Below are 23,644 nucleotides of genomic sequence, written 5' to 3'. Positions count from 1 at the left end.
TATTGGGAAGAAAAAATAGACTCACTAAAGAGAATTTGGTGGAGACGTGGGTGACAGGAACATTTTGGGGTATGGGTCAGCTGCGGTCAGGCTGCTTGGGAGGAAGTGATGGGAAAAGGCAGCGGGTTGGAGGCTGCTGCGGCTCTGCAGAGACGCAGAAGGACTCGGCTTAATTACTAATTAGTTTTGAATCCAGCTTTGGACTCTGCTATGTCCATCCGAACACGTAAGAACCTGTCCTCACCTGCGTTCTGCAGTCCCGCGCCCCGGCTCTGGCCCCGGCGGGGCTGATGACCGGCGGCGGGGATGGCTCTGCGGGCACCGGAGCGGGCACGGCGCAATGCCCAGAGTACCGGGCTGCTCCTGCCCCGGGCGATCCAGCCCGGACAGGCCGTGCCGGGCCCAGCTCCCACCGCGCCCCTCTTCTCCATCCCCGGCCGCTGCCCGGGCGGGATCGCGGCGGGGCGGGGCTGGGGTTGGGGCTGGGGCTGGCCCGGCCCCACCCCGCGGCCGCGGCCATGGCGGCGCTGGCGCTGCGCGGCGCCGGGAGGGCGCTGCTGGCGGGCTGGGCGCTGCTCGCTGCCCCGGGGCCGTGTCCTCGTCGCGGCTCCGGGGTGGCGGCAGCGCTGCGGGCCATGGGCTTCAGCCAGGAGCAGGCCCGGCGGCTCCTGGCGCTGCAGCCCCGGCTCGGCCCCGAGCACCGCGAGGCGGCGGCGGCGCAGCTCCTGCTGCTCGGGCTGAGCCCCGAGGCCGCCGTGGCGTTGCTGGAGCGGAGCCCGGCGCTGCTGCGGCTGCCCAGGGAGCGATTCCGGGAGCGCGCCGAGGAGCTGCGGCGCCTGGGGCTGGACGGAGGTAGGGCAGGAGCGGGGGTGCGGGGGGGACACGGGGCTGTGCCGCTGCGCTGCTGCCGCTGACCCCGTGCCCGCTGACCCCGTGCCCGCAGGCCGGCTGCAGCGGGCACTGAGCCGCTGCCCCCAGCTCTTCCACGTGCCCCGGAAGAGGCTGGAGGCGGCGGTGCGGCTGCTGCGGGAGCGCTGCCTCTTCACGGCGGGGCAGCTGCGGGAAGTGCTGGAGACCTGCCCCACCGTCCTCGTGGAGGAGCATCGCACCCTCCATCACCAGTTCCAGGTGAGGACCGGGACCCATCTCCCTGCCAGAACCGGCTGCGGGAATAACTCTGTGCCTTACACTCCCCTTTGTGCCCGCAGTATGCCTACTTCAGAATGGGGGTCCGGCAGAAGGCGATGGTGGAGGCTCGGCTCTTCCAAATGCCCTTTGTCGAGCTCCGGAATCGGCACATCTTCCTGGAGCGCCGGGGGCTCTACGAGACCCCACACAAAGGGCAGACCCAAACTAGTAACCCAAAACTGAAGGACATCCTTCAGCTCCCAGAGAAAGACTTCCTGGCCAGTCTGGCCTACTCTACCCCAGAGGAGTACGAGGTCTTCAAGAAGCTGCTGGCTCGAGAGGAGGAGGAGAAGGAAGAGGAGGATGTGGATGCACTATATACAGATGATGATGATGATGATGATGATGATGATGATGATTTCGACAGTGATGAAAGTAAAACAGCCCGGGAGTGAGGAGGTGAGGCTCTGAGGTGCCAAACCCTCCCCTGCTGCTGCACTCTGGATGTTTTGGGCTCCCACACCAGCACAAGCTGGGGTGGGTGCAGGGCCCCATGGGTGGGGTATCAATAAATCCCATCTGTCAAATACAACAACACTCATTCCTCCTCCTTGACCAACTATTTTTAAAAAAACAAAAATCCCAACGGTTTCCATAAAGTGTTTTTATTAAAAAAAAAAAAATCAAACAAAACCCCCCTAATTTATTTCCAAGACTAGGTAAAAACCTTTCGGCTGCATTACATACTGAGCCGGCTGTGGGACAGGAGGCTGCTCTGCTGGCTGGCAGTGGGACCAGCCTTCCTGGTGCTATGGGGACAGGTCCTGTGGAAACAGAACTGTCCCAGGGCAGGGCCACCTCCACCTCCACAGCCCATGTCAGTGCTGATCTCGTGGCTGACAGAGCAGGGGTGCAAATACTTTCAGACCACAGCTCCAAACCCTCCTGTCTGGCTTTCCCCTTGCCCTGCTCTTCCTGGTAGAGAGGGCTGGCTTCTTCTCCTGCCCTGGGAAGGCAGGGCTGCTATGCTTGCCAGGCAGTTGGAACAGGACCAGGCAGCCTTGAAGGAAAACAAGGCATGTCTGTCCTGTGGGAGCAAAGCCAGAGGTGGTGCAGGAGGGGAGCAGCACGCTGGCCATGGTTTCACATTGTCCCTGCCCCCTGCCTCTGCAGCTGTGACTCCAGGCTGAGCACAGTTACACTGCTCCCCGGAGGAAGAGGGTGGTGGCAGGAGCGCTGAAACTCCGGGGCCTGTCCTGCTCTGAGAGCATCTTCCAAGCTGCTGCTTGAGACACGTGGCTGAGCAAGAGATCTTTGTGATGCTCAGCAGGAGGGGAGGGCCTCACCACCAGAATAATCCCACTGCTGGGGACATGACTCTCTATACCATAACTGCGATATATCTCTGGTATGTGTTAATTTATAATATACACCGTGTACGTTAATACACAAATCTATGTTTAACTAGTGTTGTCATACAAACTCTCAAAAACTAGGAACATTTCTAAGCTACACTTTTTCTTTCCTTGCCTGCCCTGCCGCAGTGCTGGGTGCTGCTCCTCTCCTCCACATCACCCTGCAGCACTGGTGCTACAGGGAAGGCAAACTCTGGGTGCAGTGCAAGGGGATGGCATGTGGGGTTTGGCTTCCTCATCAAGCCTCTGCTGTGCCCTGCACTGCTGTGGAGGCAACTACAAGTGTGGTGGTACTGGCATACCTCAGCTGACAGACTTCACCCTACAGATCACATTTAAAATTCTTTTTAGGTGCTCTATTGGTTTCTGAGCTGGAAATCTGGTTAAAACCAGGGCTTGTTTAGAAAGCAAAGAAAAAAGGCAGGCAGTAGAAGCTGCCTCAGTTTCCCCTGCTAGAGCAGAGGAAACAGGAGTGTTCCTCTACTGCCAGTGCTCGCCTCACCACTCGGAGCTGCTCACCATTTCTAACTCATCTACAGAGGCTGCTCCTCAGAGCATATTTCTGGGGGCCAGATTCCAGGTGATGGCTAAGGCTTTTTGGTCTGCATTAAACTGTTTTATTTGAGGGTTATAGGTAATTTATAACCTTGGATTATGAAAACAGATTGGTGCAGATGCTGTTGGCAAGGAGCTGGGCTGATCCCAGAATGAAGCAGGGAGCCCGTTGCTTGTGCAGAGTGGCTGGGGGTGCTGAGCAGGGCTGGCCCCTTCATGGGGCACTGGTGCTCAGCTCCTCAGGGGCAGAGAGGGGGCCAGAAAAGGCAGTGCTGGGCCATGGGGGGGAAAGGGAGCACTACTCAGTGTGCTGATCCAGCTGCGTGTCCCTAATGGGCTGCAGGAGAGGGAGAGGTTGACACCAGGCAGGAAGGCTCCCCTGCTGTGTTCAACCCAGTGAGCAGATCTGATCTTCCTGGTGTCCAAAAAGCCCTTAGATGTGGAAAGACGAAGCTTCTACTGCTTTAAACCCTGTGGAGGAGCAGGAGTGGAATGAGCTGGTGTGCAGAGTCTGCCAGATGCCCCACAGCTGGCCTCTTCCCACCCTGTGCACCAGTCTTGTGCTGAGAGAAGGGGACCTGCTGTCTCCAGGACTCCAGCCTTTGCCTGGCCCTTTCTGATTCTGCAGGAATCTCTTGTTCATGGAGGTGCAGAGCCAGGGGAAAGCACAGCATTGCCTCCTGCTTCTCTACCCCAGCCACAACCAGGAGTCCTCAGCCATAAGCCCTCACACCCCCTCGACTTGGTGGCATGAACCAGGGTTGTTGTGCTCTGCCCTGCACCCCTCTCCCCGATTCCCTGCATGAGAACTGCCCCTGCCTGCATCTGAGGAGAGCTGGAGCATGTACTTACTTCTATGGCTTCTTCAGTGTCTGACTGTTGCTTGGCTTTCTGGAAGAGAAGGAAGGACAGCACCGTCAGCCCCATGCCCCTTGGCCATTGCTCACAGACAAGCACATGGCACTGGCATCCAAGCCTTGGTCATGTCTGTACCCCTCTACCAGTCCACCCCCAGCCTGGGTGTCCCCGTGCATGCTGGGGCACATCAGCCAGCCACATCCTCCTGTCCAGGATCACAGGAAGGCTGGCACATTCAGTGTGCTGCTGTGGCCTGTACCTGCTGCTTGTCCTCTCTGAACTGGTGCTCTCACAGCTCTCCTTGTAGCAGATGTCCTGGTGTACCTTGTAGACTCTCCTGGACCTACACACACACAGTGGAGACATGAATGTAGGGAACAACAGGGAGAGATGTGCTTTGATGAGAGTGAAGGGGAAGTCTGGGTGTTTCCCCTATTTCCTTCCAGGCTGCAGTAGCTGACCTTGGCAGGAACGGGGCTCAGCCTGCCGTGCCAGAGGACTGATCCCAGCCAGGCCTTTGTGCCTCCATCACAGGGAGGCCGGGGCAGAGCAGAACCCCCCATGCCCTGGTGCTGCATCAGGGCACCCCCAGCCCTCTGCTCACACATGGAGAGGCAGCCAGGAGCTGGATGGGATCTGCTGCTGTCTGGGGGTCACACACACCAAATCCAACCTTGCTGCCACCACGTGGCATACAACAGTATGGAGCTGTCACTTCAGCAACACCCTGCCCTGTTGCACAGCTGGGGTAGCCACTGGGGCATGTCAGGCTGCTCAGCCTGCACTGGGGAGGGGGCAACTGCCAGCTGGGGTTGGAGACGGCCTTGTGCTCACTGTCCCTTCCCCAAAGCCGAGCTGCAGGGAGACATCCCCAGCTCAGAGCACAAGGGGAAGGGGGGAGCATAACCTGCAGGCAGTACTCACAGATAGTGGCAGGTGCCTCCTTCCCACACTGGGAATGACCTGGTTTCCGAGTACAGCCGTGTGCACGAGTGTGGCACCTTCTTGCAGGCTGCTTGGGGAATAGGAGAGGGGAGCTATCACTGAGCCCATCTCTGGCCCTGCCTGCCTGTGCCTTGTGGCATGAGTCTGGTGAGGCCCCCGTGGCTTCTTGGCCATGCTGGAGGGCTGGCCTCAACAGAGCTTGCCCACCAGTAGAGTCCCCAGCCTCACACTGCCTGTGTAACTCTCCAGGTAAGGCATGGGCCTGGCTTGCCAGGCAGAGGTACAGAGCTCAGCCAGGAGCAGGGACCAGACCTGCACTCATCTACACAAACTAAAGCCCAGCCCCTCTCTCAGCTGCCAGCATGACACACATCTCTAGCAAAGCCTGGGCATTGTGGGAGCCCCTGGGTGCTGGCAGGGTGTGCTGAGAGTGACCTACATCCTAGGGGACCTGTGACAGGGACAGCCACCAGCCTGGCACAGCAGGAGGAAGCTTGGCCCTCGGGCACAGCCTGGCACTCACCCAGCTGGCAGACCCGGCCCTTGAACCCCGGGCGGCAGGCACAGTGGTAGGACTCGTCATCTCTGGTGCAGGTGCCTCCATTCCTGCAGGGATTCTTGGAGCAGTTCTGCCCCTCTCCTGCAAAACACGCTTGACCATCAGCACCCGGGGCCACAGCTCAGCCCTGCCAAGCCCTGGCATTGCCAGGGTGCTCCCAGGAAAAGCAGGTGGGCAGGGGTGCCTGCCACACCTCCAAGGAGGGCAGGCTGGTGCTGAGCACGTTGCCTGTGGGGCCAGGGCTGGGTTCCTGCTGCTGTGGGTCTCCCCTGGGACTTACTCTTGCTCTTTGCCTCACGCAGCTGCAGTGCCAGGCTGTCCCAGCTGGACACCTCTGTGTTCTCCAGCCTCACTGGAGCCTCTGGCTCTGGACAATAAGAGGATTAAATGTCACCTTCCAGGCGAGAGCCGGACCCAAAGGCAGCCCCTCCATGGGGATCCAGCCTGCCCGCAGCTTTGGAGCACTGGTCAGGCCTGAGGCAGTGCTTTAGCACCCCACCCTAGAACTGGGTGACACTCTCGCTCCTCCTGGGTGGGTCTGGGACACAGAGTTCTTGGGAGGCAGGGACAGACCAGGATGTGCAGTGAGGCCAAGGGCTGCCCTCAGGTGTGCCAGGCCCCTTCCCCACCCCGTGGTGCGGGGTTTGCAGGTGCTGTAGGGTATCTTGGTTTGGCACTTCTATCCCCAGTCTTCTGGGGATAGAAAATGGGGGCTAGGTCTGGACTAGTGAGGGGTTTCTCACCCAGACACCCTATTTGGGTGTGAGACTGTTCTTCACAGTGGGGGCTGAAGCTGCTGGGCAGGCAGAGGCTGCACTGGAGGGCTATGGAGCCACTGCTCAGGACCCTGCTGCTGCTGGCAGGGAAGAAAGGCAGCTGTGCTACAGTCAGCATTGCCTCCCATCAGCAAGGGCCCTTCTCTGGGCTCCCCCAGCCAGTCATCCCTCTCCTTGGGCAGGTGTCTAACAAGCAGAGCAGATGTTTGCCTGCCCAGGGCCAGGTGAGAGGGCTCCACCCTCCCCTATAGCTCCCCCAGCTCTACAGCAGCCTGGCTGCCACCTCAACTTGCAGGGAGGTGCAGGAGATGGTACTGGATGACAGGAGCAGGACACAAAGGCACAAGAGCACTTACGTGTCTTCACAGTGATGGATTTTCCCAGCGCAGTGCCAAACCTGGCACTGATCCTCCCTCTGCCATCCATCAGCTCTGTGAACCTGGCACAGGAGAACCATAAGGGAATGGGGCACTGCAGGTCCCCCAGGCTCTGTGTGCTGGGGCTCATGGCAGCTGCATAAAGGTTCTGTGCAATGCCATGCAGGAGCTGCTCTCAGGGTGAGGGGCCTGCCCGGCTGAGAACCCCGGTGGGTGGGCAACAGGCTGCACCCCAGCAGGAGCATGGCTTGACCCTGCACAGACTTGGGCATGGAAGCTGGGTAAAGGGACGGGCTCAGCCTAGTGCTTGGGCCGAGTGGAAGAGCCAGGAGTGCTGAAGCAGCGCCTACCTGGGGGCTGGTGAGGGCTCCTCAGCTGTGTCGTGATCTGCCAGCAGGCGGAGCTCAGGCAGGAAAGCCGGGGGCAGCCTGTTTCGCAGAACCCGGGGGTGCCCAGCTTGGCTCCACCGTCTCTCTGGAGCCCCATCCCTCGGCACTGCAGACCAAAGGACGAGGCTTAATGGAAGCAATGTGAGCCAGCAACCGACCTCCCAGCCAGTCCCATCATCCCCAAATTGCCAGGTGACACACAGACACTCTCCACACACGGGGCATGCAGGTGCCCATCACCGAGCTGGAGCTCTGCATCTGCCTATGCCAACCCTACAACCCCCACCTCCCATTCCAGTGGACCTGTGTCTTGTCCCCACAACCTGCTGCAGAACCCAGTGCTGGGACAGCAAGGGCTCATCATTCTGTTGGCCGATTGGTCTCTGCCCCTACCCCGCTTCCCTGTCATCCCATTGCCTCCCTTGTGCTGCAGCAATCCCGCAGAGCCCCAGGAGCACTTACAGGTGTTGACATAGAGGTGGATGGGCTCGCTGTGCACCTGGCCTTGCTCGGTGTTCTGCACAGCTGTCAAGGACAGGTGGTAGCGCTGCCCGGGCAGCAGGTCCCGCACCGTGTAGGACACAAGCTTCCCGTTAGGCACGTAGCGGCTCTTGACGCTCTGAGCAGTGGTGACATTGATGATGTACCCCTCCATGGTGCCAACAGGTGGCTGCTCCCACGCCATGGACACAGAGGTGGCGGTGACATGGGAGGCGGTGAGGTTTTGTGGGGGGAGAGGCCCTGCGGCAGGCAGGGGATGGGGAGGAAAGTGGTCAGAGCTGGTGTCCCTGAATAGTCACAGCCCTACCTGCTCACATCACCCTACAAGTGTGCCAGGGCCCCAGCTTGCCTGGCACTGGCCACACCAGCCCCGAGCCTGCTCCAGCCATGGATGCACAATGAGGGGATGCTCAACACCAGGTCCTTGCCAAGACGGACAGAGCCTCACCGCACCCTGGTACCCAGGTCAGCCCTTGCCTTCTGACTGCCAGATAGCAGGGGATGAATCGGGCCCATGCTGGTCTCAGAGACTGAACATTTGGCAGGGGAGGACATGCCAGTGTCTTTCCTGGCCTCCCCAAGCCTGCCTGCACACCTCGTGCCTGCTGTTCTGGCCAGACAGTCTGGCAGCTCCCACACCTCTCCCTCCCCACAGCTTTCCTGCCAAGCCGGGATGGCAAAGCCAACCTCACTCACTTGTCCACACATGAAAAGGGGGAGTGGCCAGGCTCTCTGAGGGATGGTCTTCCACTCCCAGGCCGCTCAGCGTTGTGACATGGATGATATATCTCTCGCCCGGCTGCAGGTCCCTGTGGAGGAAAAAGGTAGGGTGGGAAGGGGTGACCTGAGGGAGCCAGCACCTGGCACCCAGCAGCACCCCACTCACAGGAAGGTGTACTTGGCCACGCTGCTGTTCAGCTCCACAGTGCGGCCTGCCAGGTCCCCCATGTGGCGGATGGAGACCCTCACCCTACTGACAGTGGAATGCTGGAGTCGGTGGAGAGCCCATTGCACCGTGATGGCACTGGCAGTCACATTCGTGATCTCAAAGCCTTCCACCGGACGCGGTCCTGGCCGGAGCAAGCACAGAGGACCGTGGTCATGGTGGGTGGCCCCATCCTTTCCCCATGTACTCCCAAGGAATCACTTTCCCCAGTGGAAGAGCTCAGTGCCACCTCTCCCCCTGAACTCACGCTCTCCTGTCCTCACAACCTCCAGGCAGGCAGGAGGCACATCTATCTGCCCACTCCCCAGGGCCTTGTGTTACTCAAAGCGCCCCGAGGCTGTGCCCTCTGCCCCAGCCCTCTACCACAGCTCCAAAGGGGCTGTAGTGCCCAGGCCTGGCACTAAACATAGAATCATCAAGGTTGGAAGAGACCTAGGAGGTCATCCAGTCCAACCATCCTCCCAGAACTGTCACTACAACCCCTAAACCACATCATGCAGCACCAGATCCAGATGCCTCCTGAACATCTCCAGGGATGGTGACTCTACCACCTCCCTGGACATCCTATTCCAATGTTTGACCACCCAAAGAGTGAAATTTTTTTTAGTATCTAATGTGAATCTCCCATCTTGGCTTTAGGCCATTTCTTGTTGTTCCTTCTCTGCAGGCAGAAGAAACCACCTTCTGCCACACTGCAACCTCCTGCCGGGGAGTTTTGGAGAGAAGTGAGGTCCCCCGAGCCTCCTCTTCTCAAGGCTAAACAAACTCAGCTCTCTCAGCTGTTCTTCATCAGACATGGTTTTTAGACCCCTGACAAGCCTTGTTGCCCTTCTCTGGACATGCTCCAGCACCTCAATTTCCTCTTTCATGTGAGGCATGCAGAACTGAATGCACTGCTGCCTCAACAGCACCAAGTGCAGAGGGATAGACACTTCCCTAGTCCTGCTGGCCATGCTACTCTTGATACAGGTCAAGATGCCACTGGCTTCTTAGCCATTTGGGCACACTGTTGGCTCATGTTCAGCCAGCTGTCAACCAGCACCCCCTAGTCCCTCTCTTGAGTCACTCCTCCCCCAACCTGGAGCTGCAGGAGATTGCTGTGACCCAAGTGCAGGACTCAGCACTTGGCCTTATTGAACATCATGCTGTTGTCCTCTGCCCTTTGATTGAATGTGCCAAGGTCACTCTGCAGAGCCTTCCTACCCTCAAGCACATCAACACTCTCATCCAACTTGGTGCTGTCTACAAATTTACTGAGTGCACAAAATCCCCAGGTCCAGACCATCAGTAAATACATTAAACAGGACTGGGCCCAAACTGAGCCCTGGGGAACCCCACCAGGTGGGACTGCTAAGTCCATGGCACACTTCATCTTGACCCCAGCATGCAGCCGTGGCTTGAGGCCCCATGAGATGCTGTACCCAGCACTATGCTGCCATCTCCTCCCCTGGGCTTCACTTGGTCTCAGCCTGCTGTGGGAGATGTGGCTTATAGGCTTTACCACCACCATTTTCCACTCCTCAGAGGCCATTTTCTTTCCTATGTCTAATTCCCCTCATCCTGTTGGCATTTGGTTTCCACACCTGCCTGCCCTAGAAAATGGGATCGAAGCTGCTCTGCCTGCCCGTGCCCCAGAGGCATCACTGTGCCCCTTCCTCTGCCCATGGAGCAGTCCCTGACAGCCCCTCTCCTGTGGCATGTTCCCACACCAAGCCCAGCAGTATGGCAGGGTGACTGGTGCACAGGATTGCCTCCTGCTGCCTGCCTTGCGTGGGGGCTCCTCATACTCTCCTGGGCACCGTGACAAGGAGCAGAACAGCCTGGCTCCAATAAACAGGGCTCAGGAGCAATCCCCACTGCCAGCTCCCGTACAGCCCCCGCACAGGGTGAGCCACAGGGTGTCAGGCCTTTTACTCACAGCAAAGAAAACAGCGATTCTCTGTGTCAAGCACTTTCCAGAGTCCCCCAGCTGGATTTTGGGATCTGCACCAGCAAACCTGCCAGGTTTGATACCACGCTGGAGCTGGTGGCAGGCTGGAGGTGGCAGCACAAACCCTGGCACCTGCAGGGGCCGCGCACACGCTCACGACCGTGATCCCCCTGGGGATGCTACTCACTAGTGCGCGTGGTGAGCATGATGGGCCTGCTGATATCATTCTTGTTGTTCACGTTGCGTTTGACTGAAAAGACAGAAATATTGTAGGCTCTGCCGGAGGTTAGTGCCCGCAATTGGTGGGCAGAACGACTTCGGTCCACAAAATCTGTCCTGCGGTAAGAGCCGTCGAGGGATACGTACGTCACGGCGTAGCCGTCAATGAGTTGCCTGGCAGCTGCGTCCTCAGGTGGGTGCCAAGAAATCAACACACCAGTGTCCTCCACCCTTTCCACCTTTAATGAGGTTGGTGGCAGCAATTCTTCAGGGTGTGTGCAAAAGCAAAGGGGAGAGGTAATGCCATGAATCTTTAGAGAACAGACCCTGTCAGCAAGCGGCAGAACAGCGACGATAAGAGGACAAGGTCCTCGATTGTCTCACTTGGCACACCTGGCAGGGGCTCTCTGGGTGTAAGACACCCCTGGCTCAGTGGGCACAGGAGCAGCCAGGGTGCCGGGAGCATTCCCTGGTATCACTGGTGGCCAATCACTTGCCACTGCGGGATGGGGCGAGGGATTTGGGGGAGGCCGTTGCCAAGAGGCTTCCCTCGGATGCCTCTGCCTCCCCTCCTGAGGGCATCTGAGAGATTGCCGTGGCTGCAGGGGAAATCTGCCCGCCGTGTCCCGGTGCCAAGCTCAGCACCTTTGGCAGTGACTCACCATGCTAGCACCCACCCCGGCATTGGTGGGGCATGGGCTGACCCCCCCCAAGGCGAGCCCCCAGCCCTGCCCGCCTCAAGGAGTGCTGCTGGTCCCAGATGCTGTTGAGCCCCTCGTGGGCGGTGGGCACTGCCAGGCTGGCCTCAAGCCCCACATCATGTCCTGGTGCCGCTGCTGAGGGCCTTTACCTTTTTCGCAGTTCTTGCCTGTGTAGCTGACTTTGCAGGTGCAGCTGTGGGTGCCATTGCTGGGCAGGCAGTAGCCTCTGCTCCCACAGGGGCTGGAGAAGCACGGGTCACTGGCTGTGGGAGAGGTGCCAGGTTTGGCAGTGGCAGCAGTGCCGCTGACCCCGGGGCCATCCCGCGCTGCCCTGCCTGCCTCACCTGTCTCACAGTGGTAGCCGAAGAAACCCTCTGGGCACACACAGAGGTAGGAGCCCCCGTAGCTCTCACACTCCCCTCCATTTCGGCAAGGGTCTGACTCACAGGCATCCACTTCTGGAAGTGGGAGAAGGCCGGCAGTGAGCATGCCAGCTCCCAGCTTTCAGGAACGAGCAACACACCCCCGAGGGGGCAGCAGGGCAGATGCATAGCCCAGAGTTTGGCACAGCTGGGCTGGACACTGAATCCCCCACTGTGCACCATGCTGCCCATATCCCCTGGAAGGAGTGGACACCTTGGAAAGGGAGTCCATCACTGCTGGACACCTCATTCCTTGCTCCCTCCCCAGCAGAGCAGTTTCAGCTCTACCCTCAAAACTTCAGGCAAGAAAGTGCAACAGCGGGTAACCAGGTGATGGCCTGGAGTCAAGGTGTCCACAACAGTGACCAGCCACCTGGCACGGTGCCAGCCCTGGCAGTGTCCTGGTGCCCACAGTCCAGCCTCTCACTGACCCAGGAAGGGAGAGCCCCTACCTGTCTCGCATTGGGTCCCCAGGAAGCCCTCGGGACAGAAGCAAGCAAAGGACCCGGGGAGGTCTTGGCAGGTCCCGCTGTTCTTGCAGGGCTCTGACTGGCACTCGTCAACATCTGTGGGTCCAGCAGGAAGAAAGGCACCAGCTCAGCACAGAGACAGCTGGTGGCTGGGGACAGGGGCTTGGAGAGGCAGCACTTCTCCCACAGGGCATGGACCCTTCCCGTGTTATTTGCTTCCCCAAGCCCAGGGGCCAGAAACATCCCTGCTCCTGGATGCTCAGGCCTGCTCCAAAAGCACATGGCATGGGGACATTCCTTCAGGGACACCTGGGGACAACTGGCAGTGTGGGGCTGTGCCAAGAATTCCATCCCATAAGGGTGCCTGTATCATGTCTCCCCATCTAACTTCCAAGAGCCCACCTTCTCCTATCACTGTCCTCTGCCAGGTCCCAGAGAACTGAGCTGGAGCCACCGGTCAGAGTCCCATCACCTCCCGTGCCAACCACTGTCCCCCACCAGGAACAGCGTCTCCCTGGTGGAAAATCCTACAGTTGGCTGGGAGTCCTGGGAGAGAAGCCCTTGCCTCAGACTGACCCACACACACACAGCTGCTGGTAACCTAGCTGCTTGTGATGGAGTTTGCAATCCACAGGGGCTGTCCCAAGGGCTGGAGGGTGAGGAAGGGATTGTGACAGTCCTGGAGCATGCCTGGCATGGTCTCTTACCCAGCTCACAGTGGTAGCCGGTGTAACCTGGCTCACACAAGCACAGGAAGGCAGAGACACGATCCTTGCACTGGCCACCGTTCAGGCAGGGCTGCGACTGGCATTCATCGATCTCTAAAGGCATTTGAGCAAGGGAGAGACAAAGAAAGAGACATGAGCACAGGACAGGGATCCCGGGGGGAAGGCAGCAGACAACTGGAGTTCATATCCTGGGATCACCAAACCATGGTCCTGACCACAGGCCACTGGGAGGGATGGTGCCCCAGGGCTCGCCCACTCCCCAGCACTCCTCACCATCACATTCGGGGGGGTCGCTCCAGACACCTGGCACACGGCAGACACGGGGATGGTTGTGCTGGCTGAGGACGTAGCCCAGCTCACACTGGTATTCAGCCAGTGAGCCCACCTTGGTGGAGTTGAAAGAAGCCTGGGCATGCTTCACCTCACTGGGGATGCCACAGTCGACCTCTGTGGAGAGATTGAGATGAATGGGGCCCACAGAGGCGCCCCAAGTCCCCAGCTGGCAGGGGAAGCACAAGGCCCTTACCAAACTGGCAGTGCTTCCCTACATAGCCCACGGAGCAGGTGCAAGCATAGCCCCCGTCGAGGTCCTCACAGGTAGCCCCGTTCTCACAGGGGCTAAGAAAGCAAGGAGATGGCGCTGGAAGAAGAGCAGAGCAAGGAATGAAACCAGAGCCAGCCCTCTTCCCTTTCCAGCAGGGCACAAGGAAGAGCTGCAGGGAAGGAGGCTCAAAGCAAGCAGCGAGCTCCTGACAGTCAGGCCCATCATCCCCCCAGGTGGTGGCACACTCTCCTCAAACCTACCAATCTCGCAGTGGCGGCCGGTGTAGCCTGGGGGACAGTCACACTTGTACTTGCCGATGTAGTGGAAACAGGTGCCTCCATTCTGGCAGGGCCCCGAGGCACAGGGGTCCGGCTTACCTGGGGGCACAAGGCGGGTGTGAGCCTGGTGGGGCAGGGCCACCTCTCCTCCCTGTGGGGGCCGGGGGCTGTACCGATCTCGCAGTGCTTGCCGGTGAAGCGGTAGGGGCAGGTGCAGTGGTACTCGCCATTCGCCTCCCTGCAGGTGCCCCCGTTGCGGCAGGGCCCTGTGCTGCAGAGCCGAGGCTTGGCTGCAGAGAGAGCACCCAGAGCGGGGTCACCCGGAGCTGCTGCCTCCCACCAGCACCCCACCAACCCTCGCTGCATCCTGGGTCCAGCAACACCACAAAAACTACACCCGGGCAGATCTGTGGAGGGGCCTTGGGGGACAACAGGTGCATGATGCTGGGAGACAGCTGGCTGCTCCCAAGGGGAAAAGCTGTCACATGTAAATAAAAAACACCAACACTGATGGTGTTGCACAGGAAACAACTTCATATTGGGTGTCATGGAGTCACTCAATCCCTCCCTCTACCCTGTAGGACGGGATGGGAAAACCTGCACCAACTTCCAGCTCTGCAAGTAACTGTTCATCTCCCAAAAAGGTCCAAACCCTTCTCCCAACCTCTGCCAGGTGCTGGGGCCACAGGGAGCACTGTGGAGGTACCTTTCTCGCAGTGCATGCCAAGGAAGCCTTGAGGGCACTCGCAGATGTACGAGTCATCGTGAACCTTGCAGGACCCCCCATTCAAGCAGGGCTCTGAGTCGCAGGGGGACGGCATCGCTGCAGAGCCAAACACAGGGCATCCATCACCGAGGACACATGGCCAGGGCTACAGGGGCAGCTTCCCTGCTGGGGAGGGTACCCCCTGCTCACCCCCACCCCAGGGCTGTTCCCACACCCCCGTGGAGTCTTACTGTGGTTGGTGCCGTAGTTGGTGTGGCAGACACAGAGGTAGCTCCCACCATACTCCATGCAGTACCCACCATCCGGGCACTGTGTGTTCATGTTGCACGGTGTCGTGGTGACTTCTGCAAACACATGGCCAGTGCCAGCCTCCTTCAGTCAGTGGCAGGAGGACACCCACATGGAAACAGGAGTCTCCTAACTTTGCAGGGTCCAATGAGACAGGACGGATCCTCTGGCATAGACAGTGCAAATCGCAATGCCTAGCCTGGATGCTCAGTGACCTTCAGCAAGGGAGTGCACAAAGGCCACCACTCCCTCCCCACCCATGGGAGCTGGGCTGAGGCAGAGGCTGGGAGAGGAACAGCTCAAAGGGGGAGTGATGGAGGTGGAAGTATTGCCATCTCACTAGGTGACATTATTTCCAGGCCGAAATTCAGTGTGTGCCCTGGCACTGTGCTAGGCTCAGGCATGGGCAGTGTCTCCTTGCTGACTCACAGGCTGCCTGACTCAAGCATCCCAGAGGGAATGAACATAGTAGGCAAGAAGCTTTCACCTACCGAATTCACAGAGGAGACCAAAAAACCCAGGAAGGCACTGGCAGACGGTGACGTTCCCCTCCAGACAACTGCCCCCATTACGACACTCACAGCCCTCAGACAGCTCTGCAAGAGACGAAATAGGAGGTTCCCAGGGTCTCTCCTGCTTGTGGGCTGGGACAGACAAGTGGCCTTGCCAGATGCCACTCACAGGGGAAGCTCAGGTGGGCAGCAGCCCTGAGACCCTCAGACACAGAGGCACAGCCTCCTCCAGCAGGACAGACCCTCTGTTCAATCCCAGAGCCTCGAACAGGCTCTCTGGGGCTGCTGCTTTTCCCTCTCCATGAGCATGAAGGCTCCCCTTGAGATGCTGCACCCCACTAGCGAGTCCCCTCAGGTGGTACTCACGGTCTCGACAGTCCTGTCCAGTGTAGCCCTCCTGGCACTCACAGACGTAGCCCTGCTCAGTCTCCAGACAGCTGCCTGCGTTCTGGCACGGCTGGGAGAGGCAGGCACCAGGCATGCGGGGCCCACCTGTGGGGAATTGGGAGCCTGAGCTGGAGAGGTCCAGCTTGGGACTGGAATATTCTCTGTCCTGGGGATCCTGCTGGAGGTCCCAGCACGGTCAAGCAGCCCCGCAGGAAGGTGTTCCCTCCTGGCAGCACCATGGCTGCTTTGCACATGCCAACCACCAACAGCGCCTATGACTGAAACAGCCCCTTTACAGCCATTTGCCCAGTCCTGCCCAGTGCCCCTGACTGCAGTTCCCATGCCAGGCTGGTCGAGGCACAACCTCACGTACCATACTGGCAGTTGCTGCCATAATAACCCGGGGAGCAGGTGCAGATATAGCGGCCAGGGCGGATGTAGTTGCACGTCTGCCGGTTCTGGCAACTCCGGTCCTCGCAGGAAGATGAATCTGGTAAGGGGAAAGCAAGGAAGTGAGCATGAGGAGAGCCTGGGCCTGGGAGAGGGGCCATGATGGCCAGCAGAACACGAGGGACACAGTCCCTGCCGTGGGTCATCCTGGGGCACAGGCACCTGTCTCGCAGCGCTGTCCCACAAAGGGCTCCAGGCACACACAGGTGTAGTTATCGACCAGGTCAATGCAGTGCCCGCCGTTCAAGCATGGGCTGGACTCACATTCATTCACCTCTGCAAGAGGAGGCCAAGAAAGGTGGTCAGGTCATATGTGGCCACAGCCAGCTCACCTGGTGCCTCCCAGCCTGGGTGATGCTCAGGAGGGTGAAGACAATGGACAGAAGAAAACAGGTGCCACTGGCAACACCAAGCATTCCCCTCCCAAAACTACATCCAGGAATGAAGCTGGCTAGGAAGGAAGATTGCCAAGGTATGAAATGTCACCATCTCCATCCCATACCTGTTTCTGTCACCCACCTGTTTGGCAGTCCACCCCTGTGTACCCCGACTGGCACAAGCATGCTGCTGTCCTGTTCACCACCTGGCAACTCCCACCATTCTGGCACACTCTGCTCTCACATGGTGATTCTGCTGCAAAAGAACATAAAAAAAAAAAAAAGAAGCAGGGGTGTCAGCCTAGGCGCAGGATCAGCACATGGCACAGTCTAGACACAGGCCAGGCCTAGGCAGAGCACAGACTGGAGCCACCCATGCACCTTCTCTCAGGAGACAGTGGCTACGTCCCCAGTCATGACTGTCCCCAAAACCTGTCCTTAGGCAGCTCAGCAGTTTCATCCCACCACACCTCCTGGACGTCAGTGTGCTCTGCTGGGCATTTCTCCCTCCCTTCCTTCCTCCTCCACAAGTCAACTCCCTCCTCGCCTTTTCCACTGGTGCGGCAGCTTGCTGGGAGCCAAATGCCTTGGCGGCACTTCCACTGGCAGGCGGAGGCCAGCAGTGGGGGAAACCTGTAACCACGGACCCTGCCAGGGACTGGGAGGGTCTCCCCTGGCTTTGAAGAGCTTGGGACCAGAGCATCACCCGCAAAAGCAGGGCCTGCAAGGCTTGTTTGAGCACTGGCTGCCAGCTTTTCTGGCTAAGGGAGTGATGGTGGAAGAGTACTGGCAGCAATGCTGAGTGAAGCCCTCAGAAAAGTCAGTGGAAGGAAAGGCTCATGGCCAGAGAAAAGCTTTTGCCTGAAGCAAGCTGAAATCCAAGTTGGCTGTCACAAACTGCTAGAGCCCAGCAGCTACTGCTGGTCTGAAGAGCCCTCCCAAGAACTGAAGTGCCTCCCAAGCCTGGGGTCTCTGCTTTTCAAGTGCTGCACTGCTCACCAGTCTCGCAGTTGTTGCCTCTGAAGCCTGGAGGGCACTTGCAGGTGAACCTGCCAGCACCGTTGAGGCAGGTGGCTCCGTTCTGACATGGGTGGGAGAGGCACTCATCCACATCTGAAACAGAGCCCCAGTGGGGACAGGAGTTCAGGGCGGGGACACACAGACTGCCAGCACGCAGCAGTGACACTGGGAGCGAGAGCTGCTCCCTGCAGCAAAGCGCTCACCAACATGGCACCTCTTCCCAGTAAAACCGGCCAGGCAGGAGCAGGTGTAGGAGGGGTTCCCCGTGATACAGTCCTCGATACACTTCCCCCCATTCAGGCAGGGTCGCAGTGTCAGGCAGACAGAGGCTGTGGGAACAGGCAGTGACCCCTGTCAGCCCCCCCTTGGCAGGGCTCACCTGCCACCTTCCAGCCACACCAGTGCCAGGGTCTTTCCCTGCACCCGCCCGGCTCCCTGGGGTGCTTGGGGAGCCCATGGGGCTGCCTGCCTGATGGCGGGGCAGGGACTGCTCCTTGTGGGCTCCCCTGGGACAGGGGGCAGTTTTACTGCTCCTGTGCAAGGGGGAGAGGCTGCACAGGTGTGCAGCCTGGCTGGGGGGAGAAGGTCTGCTCCACTGGCTGAGGGGACATGAACATGCTCTCACTTATCATTCAGGGCAGAGGGAAAGGGGACGGGAGAGCCCATGTACAGAAAATCCACCGATAACGCAAGACACACAGATCACGAGTGGGGAAACATGGCCAGGGGGAAGTGGGGATGAGGAACCGGAGACCAACAGCTCTGTGGGGGATGCGCCAGGATCCCTGGAGTAGGGAGCATGGACCAGGCCCCGGCAACCTAGCCCCACATGGCAGGCTAGCTTTCAGCAGCCCTCCACTTGGCTCAGCCCAATGTACAAGGACTGACAGACATATGCACCCCCCAAGGCTGCTGGCTGCTCATGCCCTGCCTGGCAGTGGGCTGGCAGGGGCCCAGCTGTGCACATCACCTCCTCCCCAGCCTCCCTCATCACTCCCCGCAGGCTTCTTTAAACTAAGAACTCTTCCTCCCCTTCCCATTTGTTCTCCCAGCCCATTCCCAGCCCCAGGGCAACCACGGGTGCCAGCCCCAAACATAGCTGGTGCTGAAGACAGTTCCCGCATAGCTGCCTCCCCTCCCTCCCCAAAGCCCTTCCAGACAACTCTTCCACCCCGCGGAGGTGGGGGTTGAGGCAGGGAAAGATGGGGCTGGAGAACAGTGTGGGGTTGGGTTGGGAGTTAAGTAAACCTAACTGCTGTCCTCTTACTTGTATTGCTGCAGCCCCCCACTTGCACCTGGGCATCATCGATTCTGAACACCCAGCGCCCGGGGATACCCACATTTGTCGTCATCTCCACGTCAGCGATGTCATCGGTGCGGGATCCGGGGATGTTGAAGTAGCGCTTTCCATCACCAGCGTTAAAACCTGCCTGGAAGGACAAAGGCAGAGAGTAAAGAGACATCACTAATGCATGGGAAAAGGCACCTGGAGCACCTGGACTCATCTCTCCTGTCACCTGGCACCACTCAGATCAACTTTCCCCTTCCACATGCCACAGGCCAGCGCTCAGTCCTGTCCACATGACAGCACAACAGGGTGAAGGGGATGCTTGGCCTGCTCAGTCCCTTCCTGGGAATTCAAATCCCATTCGCTTCCTCTCCACCTGCAGCATCCTGCCTGCTGCAGGCTGGCAAGCAGGGAGCCAAGCATGGATCAACTGTCGGTAAATTCACACATCCAAGTGGGTACTGGGGTTTTTGCGGGTGTGGGTGTTGGCTTTTTTTTCCCCTTAACACAACAACACACACAGGGATGAAATAAAACTACAAGCAAAAGCTGTGCTAGCTGTGGCAGCTGCTCTTAAAGGCTGAGGTTGGGAAGGAAAAGGGACTATGAAGCAGCAGCCAAGGCAAAGATCTGTGGTTTTGGGATAACAAAGCCCCCTGTATGGTCTCAGCTTTGGGAGCCAGAGCACACACACAGATATTTAAGAACTCTGAAGAAGAGAAAAAAAAAAAAAACAAGCAGGCGGAGATTTTCCACCTCCAAGAAACCCAAACAGGAGCCACAAGCTCACAAGGCGGATGTGCTACCCAGGCACCCCAGGGGCCACAATGGCCACTTACCTGTGCCGCGATGCCACCGAGCCCAGCAAAGTCCCCCCCACTGCTGGCGTGCATACCCGTGGTCCAGGTGATGGACTCATAGTTAAAGATGGTGAAGGAAAGCTTGCCATCCGTGATGAGGACAATCTGGAAAGTGTTTACCTGCAGCAGGGAGGGGAGGAAAGCGGTGAGGGACGACGAACCAGCCATAAAATAAAGTGACAGAAACTACATTCAGCAAAAGGGTGTTTCCTTGAACCCCAGTCCTCCTCTGCGAGCAAAGGCATCAGAGTTGAATTATTTTCAGTCCTAACTTCTTGTGATCCTGAGCTAGGACAGCTCACTTCTCATCTCAGAAGAATGGGAAAAATGGGGGAAAATATGGAAATTGAGCATCTGGAAGGCAAAAGGTGCCTCACTTTTGCCCAAGAAGGCTGATGATATAAAGCCTCCACACGGCACAAAGAGGAGGGTTTGATGTTGCCAGCCCACTATTGCTCTGTCACAGCAAGGTATCGTGATGGAGCCATGATGAACTCTGCTGACGGCTCTGTGCCACAAGCGGAAGGCCTGGCACCACACTGAAGGCACACGGGTGGGGTGGCTGCTTTGCCTCAGCTACTCACTGGTGAAAATGAGCTGCCCCCGAAGAAGGTGACTCGGTACCAGGTTGCAATGAAGACCCACTGTGCAGAAAACCCTGGGAACTCGGGGAAATACTGGGCAATGTCCCTGCTCGCTCTGTCCAGGATGGGCTGCTCGGTGCTCTCTCGGTAATAGATTTCACCCGCCCGCCGGTTATCCACATCTGCCCAGAAAGCAGCAACCACACGCCGGTCCTTGGAGATGGGGAAGGCCACTGGTGTGAACTGGGAGACTTCCTTCAGGAATGAGATGATCCCATTGTTGTTTACCTGCAGAGAGGAAGGGAAAGAAACGGGTGGCCACAGTTGACTCCTGCTGCCAGCAGGAATCCATGTTTTAGAGGTGCTTTCCATTTCATCTTTCTCTTCCCCTCCCCTTTCCACAAATATTGGAGCGCTTCCCCTTCCTGTCCTTAGAAGCAGAGACGTGCCTCAGCACCCACAACACCCCCAGCCCCCCGCCCCAGCCGCCTGCTCACTGGAGCGCGGCCGCGGGCCACTGCCCGAACAAACCCAGCCCTGTTCTCCCGGCCAGGGGAAGGGGAACAGCTGCAAAAACTGCAGGAGCCCTGCGCATAAAACAAACAGTGCCCGGTGCGTGGGGCCAGCTCACGGCACTGCTCTTGGCAGGGGTGAGCGCCTGAGCTCGCTCCCCAGTCTCACGGCTCACAGGCAGCCCATGGGGCTGGACCCTCCTGGCGGGGGGGGGGCTGTGGGCACTGGCCCATGTGGGCACTGGCCCAGGGTAGGAGGAGCCTTTCTGGGCAGCAATCCATCCACCGGCATGCACGGCACTCCGGGTGAGCCAACGGGCTCTCGATCCCCAGGTGACCAAGTGCTGCCACTCCATGCAAAACCCCCGATGCTTCAGCAGGCTGCTCTCATTAAAGCGGGGGGATGCCAGACCCCCAGGGGGAGATACTTCAAGTTGTTCCTCAGCACGAACTAATTGAGGCAGTTAGGGTTCTGGGATGCATGGTAGAGGCAGCCTCAGCACAGGGAAGGAAACTGGAAATAGTGGATATTGCTGCCTGGAGTGCTACCTCCCAACTTCGGGATGCAGTAAGAGTTAGGAAGGTGAAGATAACCCCTGCCTGCCTGGACGGGTTGGAGGGGGCAGGGATCAAAGGGAAATGCTCTCACCCTGAGCTCCCAAATTCCCTGGAGGAGACCCTGCCAGCACTCTTGGTCCAGTCAGCTCCAAGCCACTCTGTTCCCCAGCCCACAAGCGACCGTGGGACAGGCAGGAAAACACAGCCTCCAGCCAAGCTCTCCACTGTGCAATGTCTGGCTCTGGCAAGCCCCTGGGCTGCAGGATGGAAAAGGGGGCCTGGTACAGGCAAGAGGCTCTCAACTGCAGAGAGCAGCTCTGGCACGCAGGCAGGCAGTGGTGTCAACACTCGTGTGCCAAAAAGGAACTGGGAGCCAGCATCCCCAGGATCCACAAGGAAGCCAGAATGCCTTCACCCCAGCTGCCAGCACGGGGGGCTGAGCTGTGATGGCCTTGTGCAGTCCGTGGGGGAGGTCCCCCATCCCTGAGGAGGGTTCATAGCCTCTCCATTTGAACACAGGGCAGTCCTTACTGTGACTAAGGGAAAGAGGATTCTGTTTTCCCAAAGCCTCCGTAACCCCACTGTGTCCGCAGAGGAACATTCTTCCCTTGATTAAAGCAAGATGGGAAAGAACCAGAGCCAAGAAGGGCTTTTTTTGTTGTTGTTGCTGGTTTTTGTGAAGGAGGAGGGGGGTGGTTGGAGGCAGCCCTTGAGAATAGAGATTTCCAGGTGAACTCAGCCCTGTGCCAGTCCTCTCGGACAGCAGCTCCCTGGGGAGGAGGGCCCCTGCCACATGGACTTCTGTGCTGGGGGCAGGTAAGCTGGCCCTGCAGAACCGTGGGGTCTCAGCTAAGGGAAGGGAAATGTACTGTCCTCTGATCCCTGCAGCCCCTCCAAGACCTAGAGCTACACTGTGGAGCCTCTATGGGACAACCATCATGTCACCTGGCTTCTCCCAGCCCCTTCTGTCCTTCCACGGCGGCTCAACCCCAAGCCTGCATCCCTCCCACCTGATGGCAGGGCCAGTGCTTTGATCAGGGGAAAAACAGGACCAGGTAGGGCCAAGGACCCCCTGCACTGAGCCAAGGCAGTGGAATGGAACATGAGCCCAGCTCTGGGATGGCATCAAAGCAATGCTCAGCCACCTCCTCTGCCACTTGGGTCTGGGTCATCATCAAGCCCAGAGTACACCAGGGAGATGGGATCAGGACACTGAAGGATTCACTGTGCCAGGTGGAAACCGGCATGGAGAGCCCAAATCTCACTTTCTGGATGCAAGACAGCACCACACAAAAGACTCCACGGACAACCAGGCACTTGTGGTTGCCCCTCTGGCCACAGCTACAGGAGACACGATGGGCCAGGCATGAATTGAGTTCTTTGGCCACAGTCCTCTCTCCCAGTGGCTTAGGGGGTTGCAAAGGAGTGTGTGACCAGTAGTCCCAGCAGCCCTGTGGGTGCAGGGAAAGGCAAGGGAATCAGATGTGCCGAGTGGACAGCCCAAAGTGCAGCTGTCTTTACTCGACATCACACTCAGAGCCCCACCAACACCCCAAGGCCACCAGCCAGGGGCCACCATGCAAGGGCTGCAGCACACCAGCTCTGGGCTCTTACCCACCAGATATACCCAGCTCCCTGCTGTGGGGATCCCCTAGCATGTCACCAGGCCAGTCCCACAAGGTGTGGGTATGGAGGTAACACAGGCTCCAGCCAGGGCTAAAGTCCAGGCTCCCACCGTGGAGAATGGGAGCATTCCCAAGGCAGTGGGGCCAGGATCCTCTCTGGGGACCCCCACACCGAGCCAGGGCTCCTGCATGCTCCCCGAGCCCAGGGCATCATCCTCGGCACACCGCTATTCCTCTGATGTTCCCACTTAACTGGGGACCCAATTGGCACCCAGGGAAACTCGGATTCATCCAAGCAGGACAGCAAAGAGGAAATAAGAGGAAGGGAAGAGGAAGAAAGAAACAGAAGAGAGGGAATTAGCGGGAGAGAGGGAAAAAGAGGGAATAGGAGGAAATGAGAGGGAGAGAATAGGAGGAGATAAGCAGAAATAAGTGGAAATTACTCACATAGAGGCCGGTGTGCCCTGCACCAAAGAAGGGGAAGGGGATGGAGAGGGGCCGGAGCTCGGAGCCACCGTCGTCCTGCTTGCGAGTGGCGGCGTCGCCCTGGGCCGGCCCGAAGGGGTAGAAGTCCCCCAGCGGCACCTCCCCACCAGCCCACAGCCACTCGCCCAGTGCCACCAGCACGGCCCAGCCTGCCAGGACCTGCATGGCCGCCGGCAACGCCGCTCGCCTCTCACGGGGGCACCAGCCACGGAAGCATGGCGGGGGCGGG

At 58.8% G+C, this 23,644-nt stretch overlaps 2 protein-coding genes across 4 annotated transcripts; one reads left to right on the top strand and one right to left on the bottom strand.

The window, feature by feature from the left end:
• Positions 1-503: 503 nt before the first annotated feature.
• On the top strand, positions 504-1,723 carry MTERF4 (mitochondrial transcription termination factor 4). Its single transcript, XM_014870325.2, has 3 exons — positions 504-852; positions 944-1,128; positions 1,209-1,723. Exons 1-3 carry the CDS (start codon positions 519-521, stop codon positions 1,581-1,583), a joined length of 894 nt encoding a protein of 297 aa, XP_014725811.2. The 5' UTR covers positions 504-518; the 3' UTR covers positions 1,584-1,723.
• Positions 1,724-1,777: 54 nt separating this feature from the next.
• SNED1 (sushi, nidogen and EGF like domains 1) lies at positions 1,778-23,617 on the bottom strand. Of its 3 annotated transcripts, none has more exons than XM_014870361.2 (33): positions 23,377-23,617; positions 20,235-20,522; positions 19,630-19,770; positions 18,770-18,932; positions 17,706-17,831; positions 17,482-17,595; positions 16,625-16,738; positions 16,268-16,381; positions 16,029-16,145; positions 15,635-15,760; positions 15,248-15,352; positions 14,699-14,812; positions 14,448-14,564; positions 13,915-14,031; positions 13,724-13,840; positions 13,446-13,559; positions 13,193-13,366; positions 12,899-13,012; positions 12,174-12,287; positions 11,644-11,757; positions 11,449-11,562; positions 10,567-10,863; positions 8,390-8,573; positions 8,200-8,312; positions 7,465-7,743; positions 6,964-7,108; positions 6,593-6,675; positions 5,741-5,827; positions 5,425-5,541; positions 4,881-4,968; positions 4,216-4,299; positions 3,951-3,989; positions 1,778-3,569 (listed from the first exon to the last, which is right to left on the bottom strand). In XM_014870361.2, the coding sequence occupies exons 1-32, from the start codon at positions 23,578-23,580 to the stop codon at positions 3,953-3,955; spliced, it is 4,335 nt and encodes a 1,444-aa protein (XP_014725847.2). In that variant the 5' UTR covers positions 23,581-23,617; the 3' UTR covers positions 1,778-3,569; positions 3,951-3,952. The 3 variants fall into 3 exon arrangements, with proteins under 3 accessions (XP_014725847.2, XP_088026719.1, XP_088026720.1); XM_088170593.1 differs by having other exon boundaries at positions 16,625-16,735; XM_088170594.1 differs by lacking the exon at positions 4,881-4,968.
• Positions 23,618-23,644: the final 27 nt, after the last annotated feature.

This window comes from Sturnus vulgaris, chromosome 10 (assembly GCF_052056855.1).
Source record: "Sturnus vulgaris isolate bStuVul1 chromosome 10, bStuVul1.hap1, whole genome shotgun sequence".
NCBI classification, from domain to species: Eukaryota; Metazoa; Chordata; class Aves; order Passeriformes; family Sturnidae; genus Sturnus; species Sturnus vulgaris.
The sequence above is the reverse complement of the archived record's forward strand: the minus strand, read 5'-3'. Positions and strand labels throughout refer to the sequence as shown.

What these genes read in the sequence shown, in the direction of transcription:
- MTERF4 (XM_014870325.2), top strand. Translation starts at nt 519, where the DNA reads ATGGCGGCGCTGGCGCTGCGCGGCGCCGGGAGGGCGCTGCTGGCGGGC. An exon ending in GCGCCTGGGGCTGGACGGAG is followed by an intron (nt 853 to 943) that starts GTAGGGCAGGAG and finishes CCGTGCCCGCAG; the next exon opens with GCCGGCTGCAGCGGGCACTG. An exon ending in CCCTCCATCACCAGTTCCAG is followed by an intron (nt 1,129 to 1,208) that starts GTGAGGACCGGG and finishes TTGTGCCCGCAG; the next exon opens with TATGCCTACTTCAGAATGGG.
- SNED1 (XM_014870361.2), bottom strand. Translation starts at nt 23,580, where the DNA reads ATGCAGGTCCTGGCAGGCTGGGCCGTGCTGGTGGCACTGGGCGAGTGG. An exon ending in TGGTCTCCTCTGTGAATTCG is followed by an intron (nt 14,813 to 15,247) that starts GTAGGTGAAAGC and finishes ATGTGTTTGCAG; the next exon opens with AAGTCACCACGACACCGTGC. An exon ending in TCAGAGAGGACAAGCAGCAG is followed by an intron (nt 3,990 to 4,215) that starts GTACAGGCCACA and finishes CTTCTCTTCCAG; the next exon opens with AAAGCCAAGCAACAGTCAGA.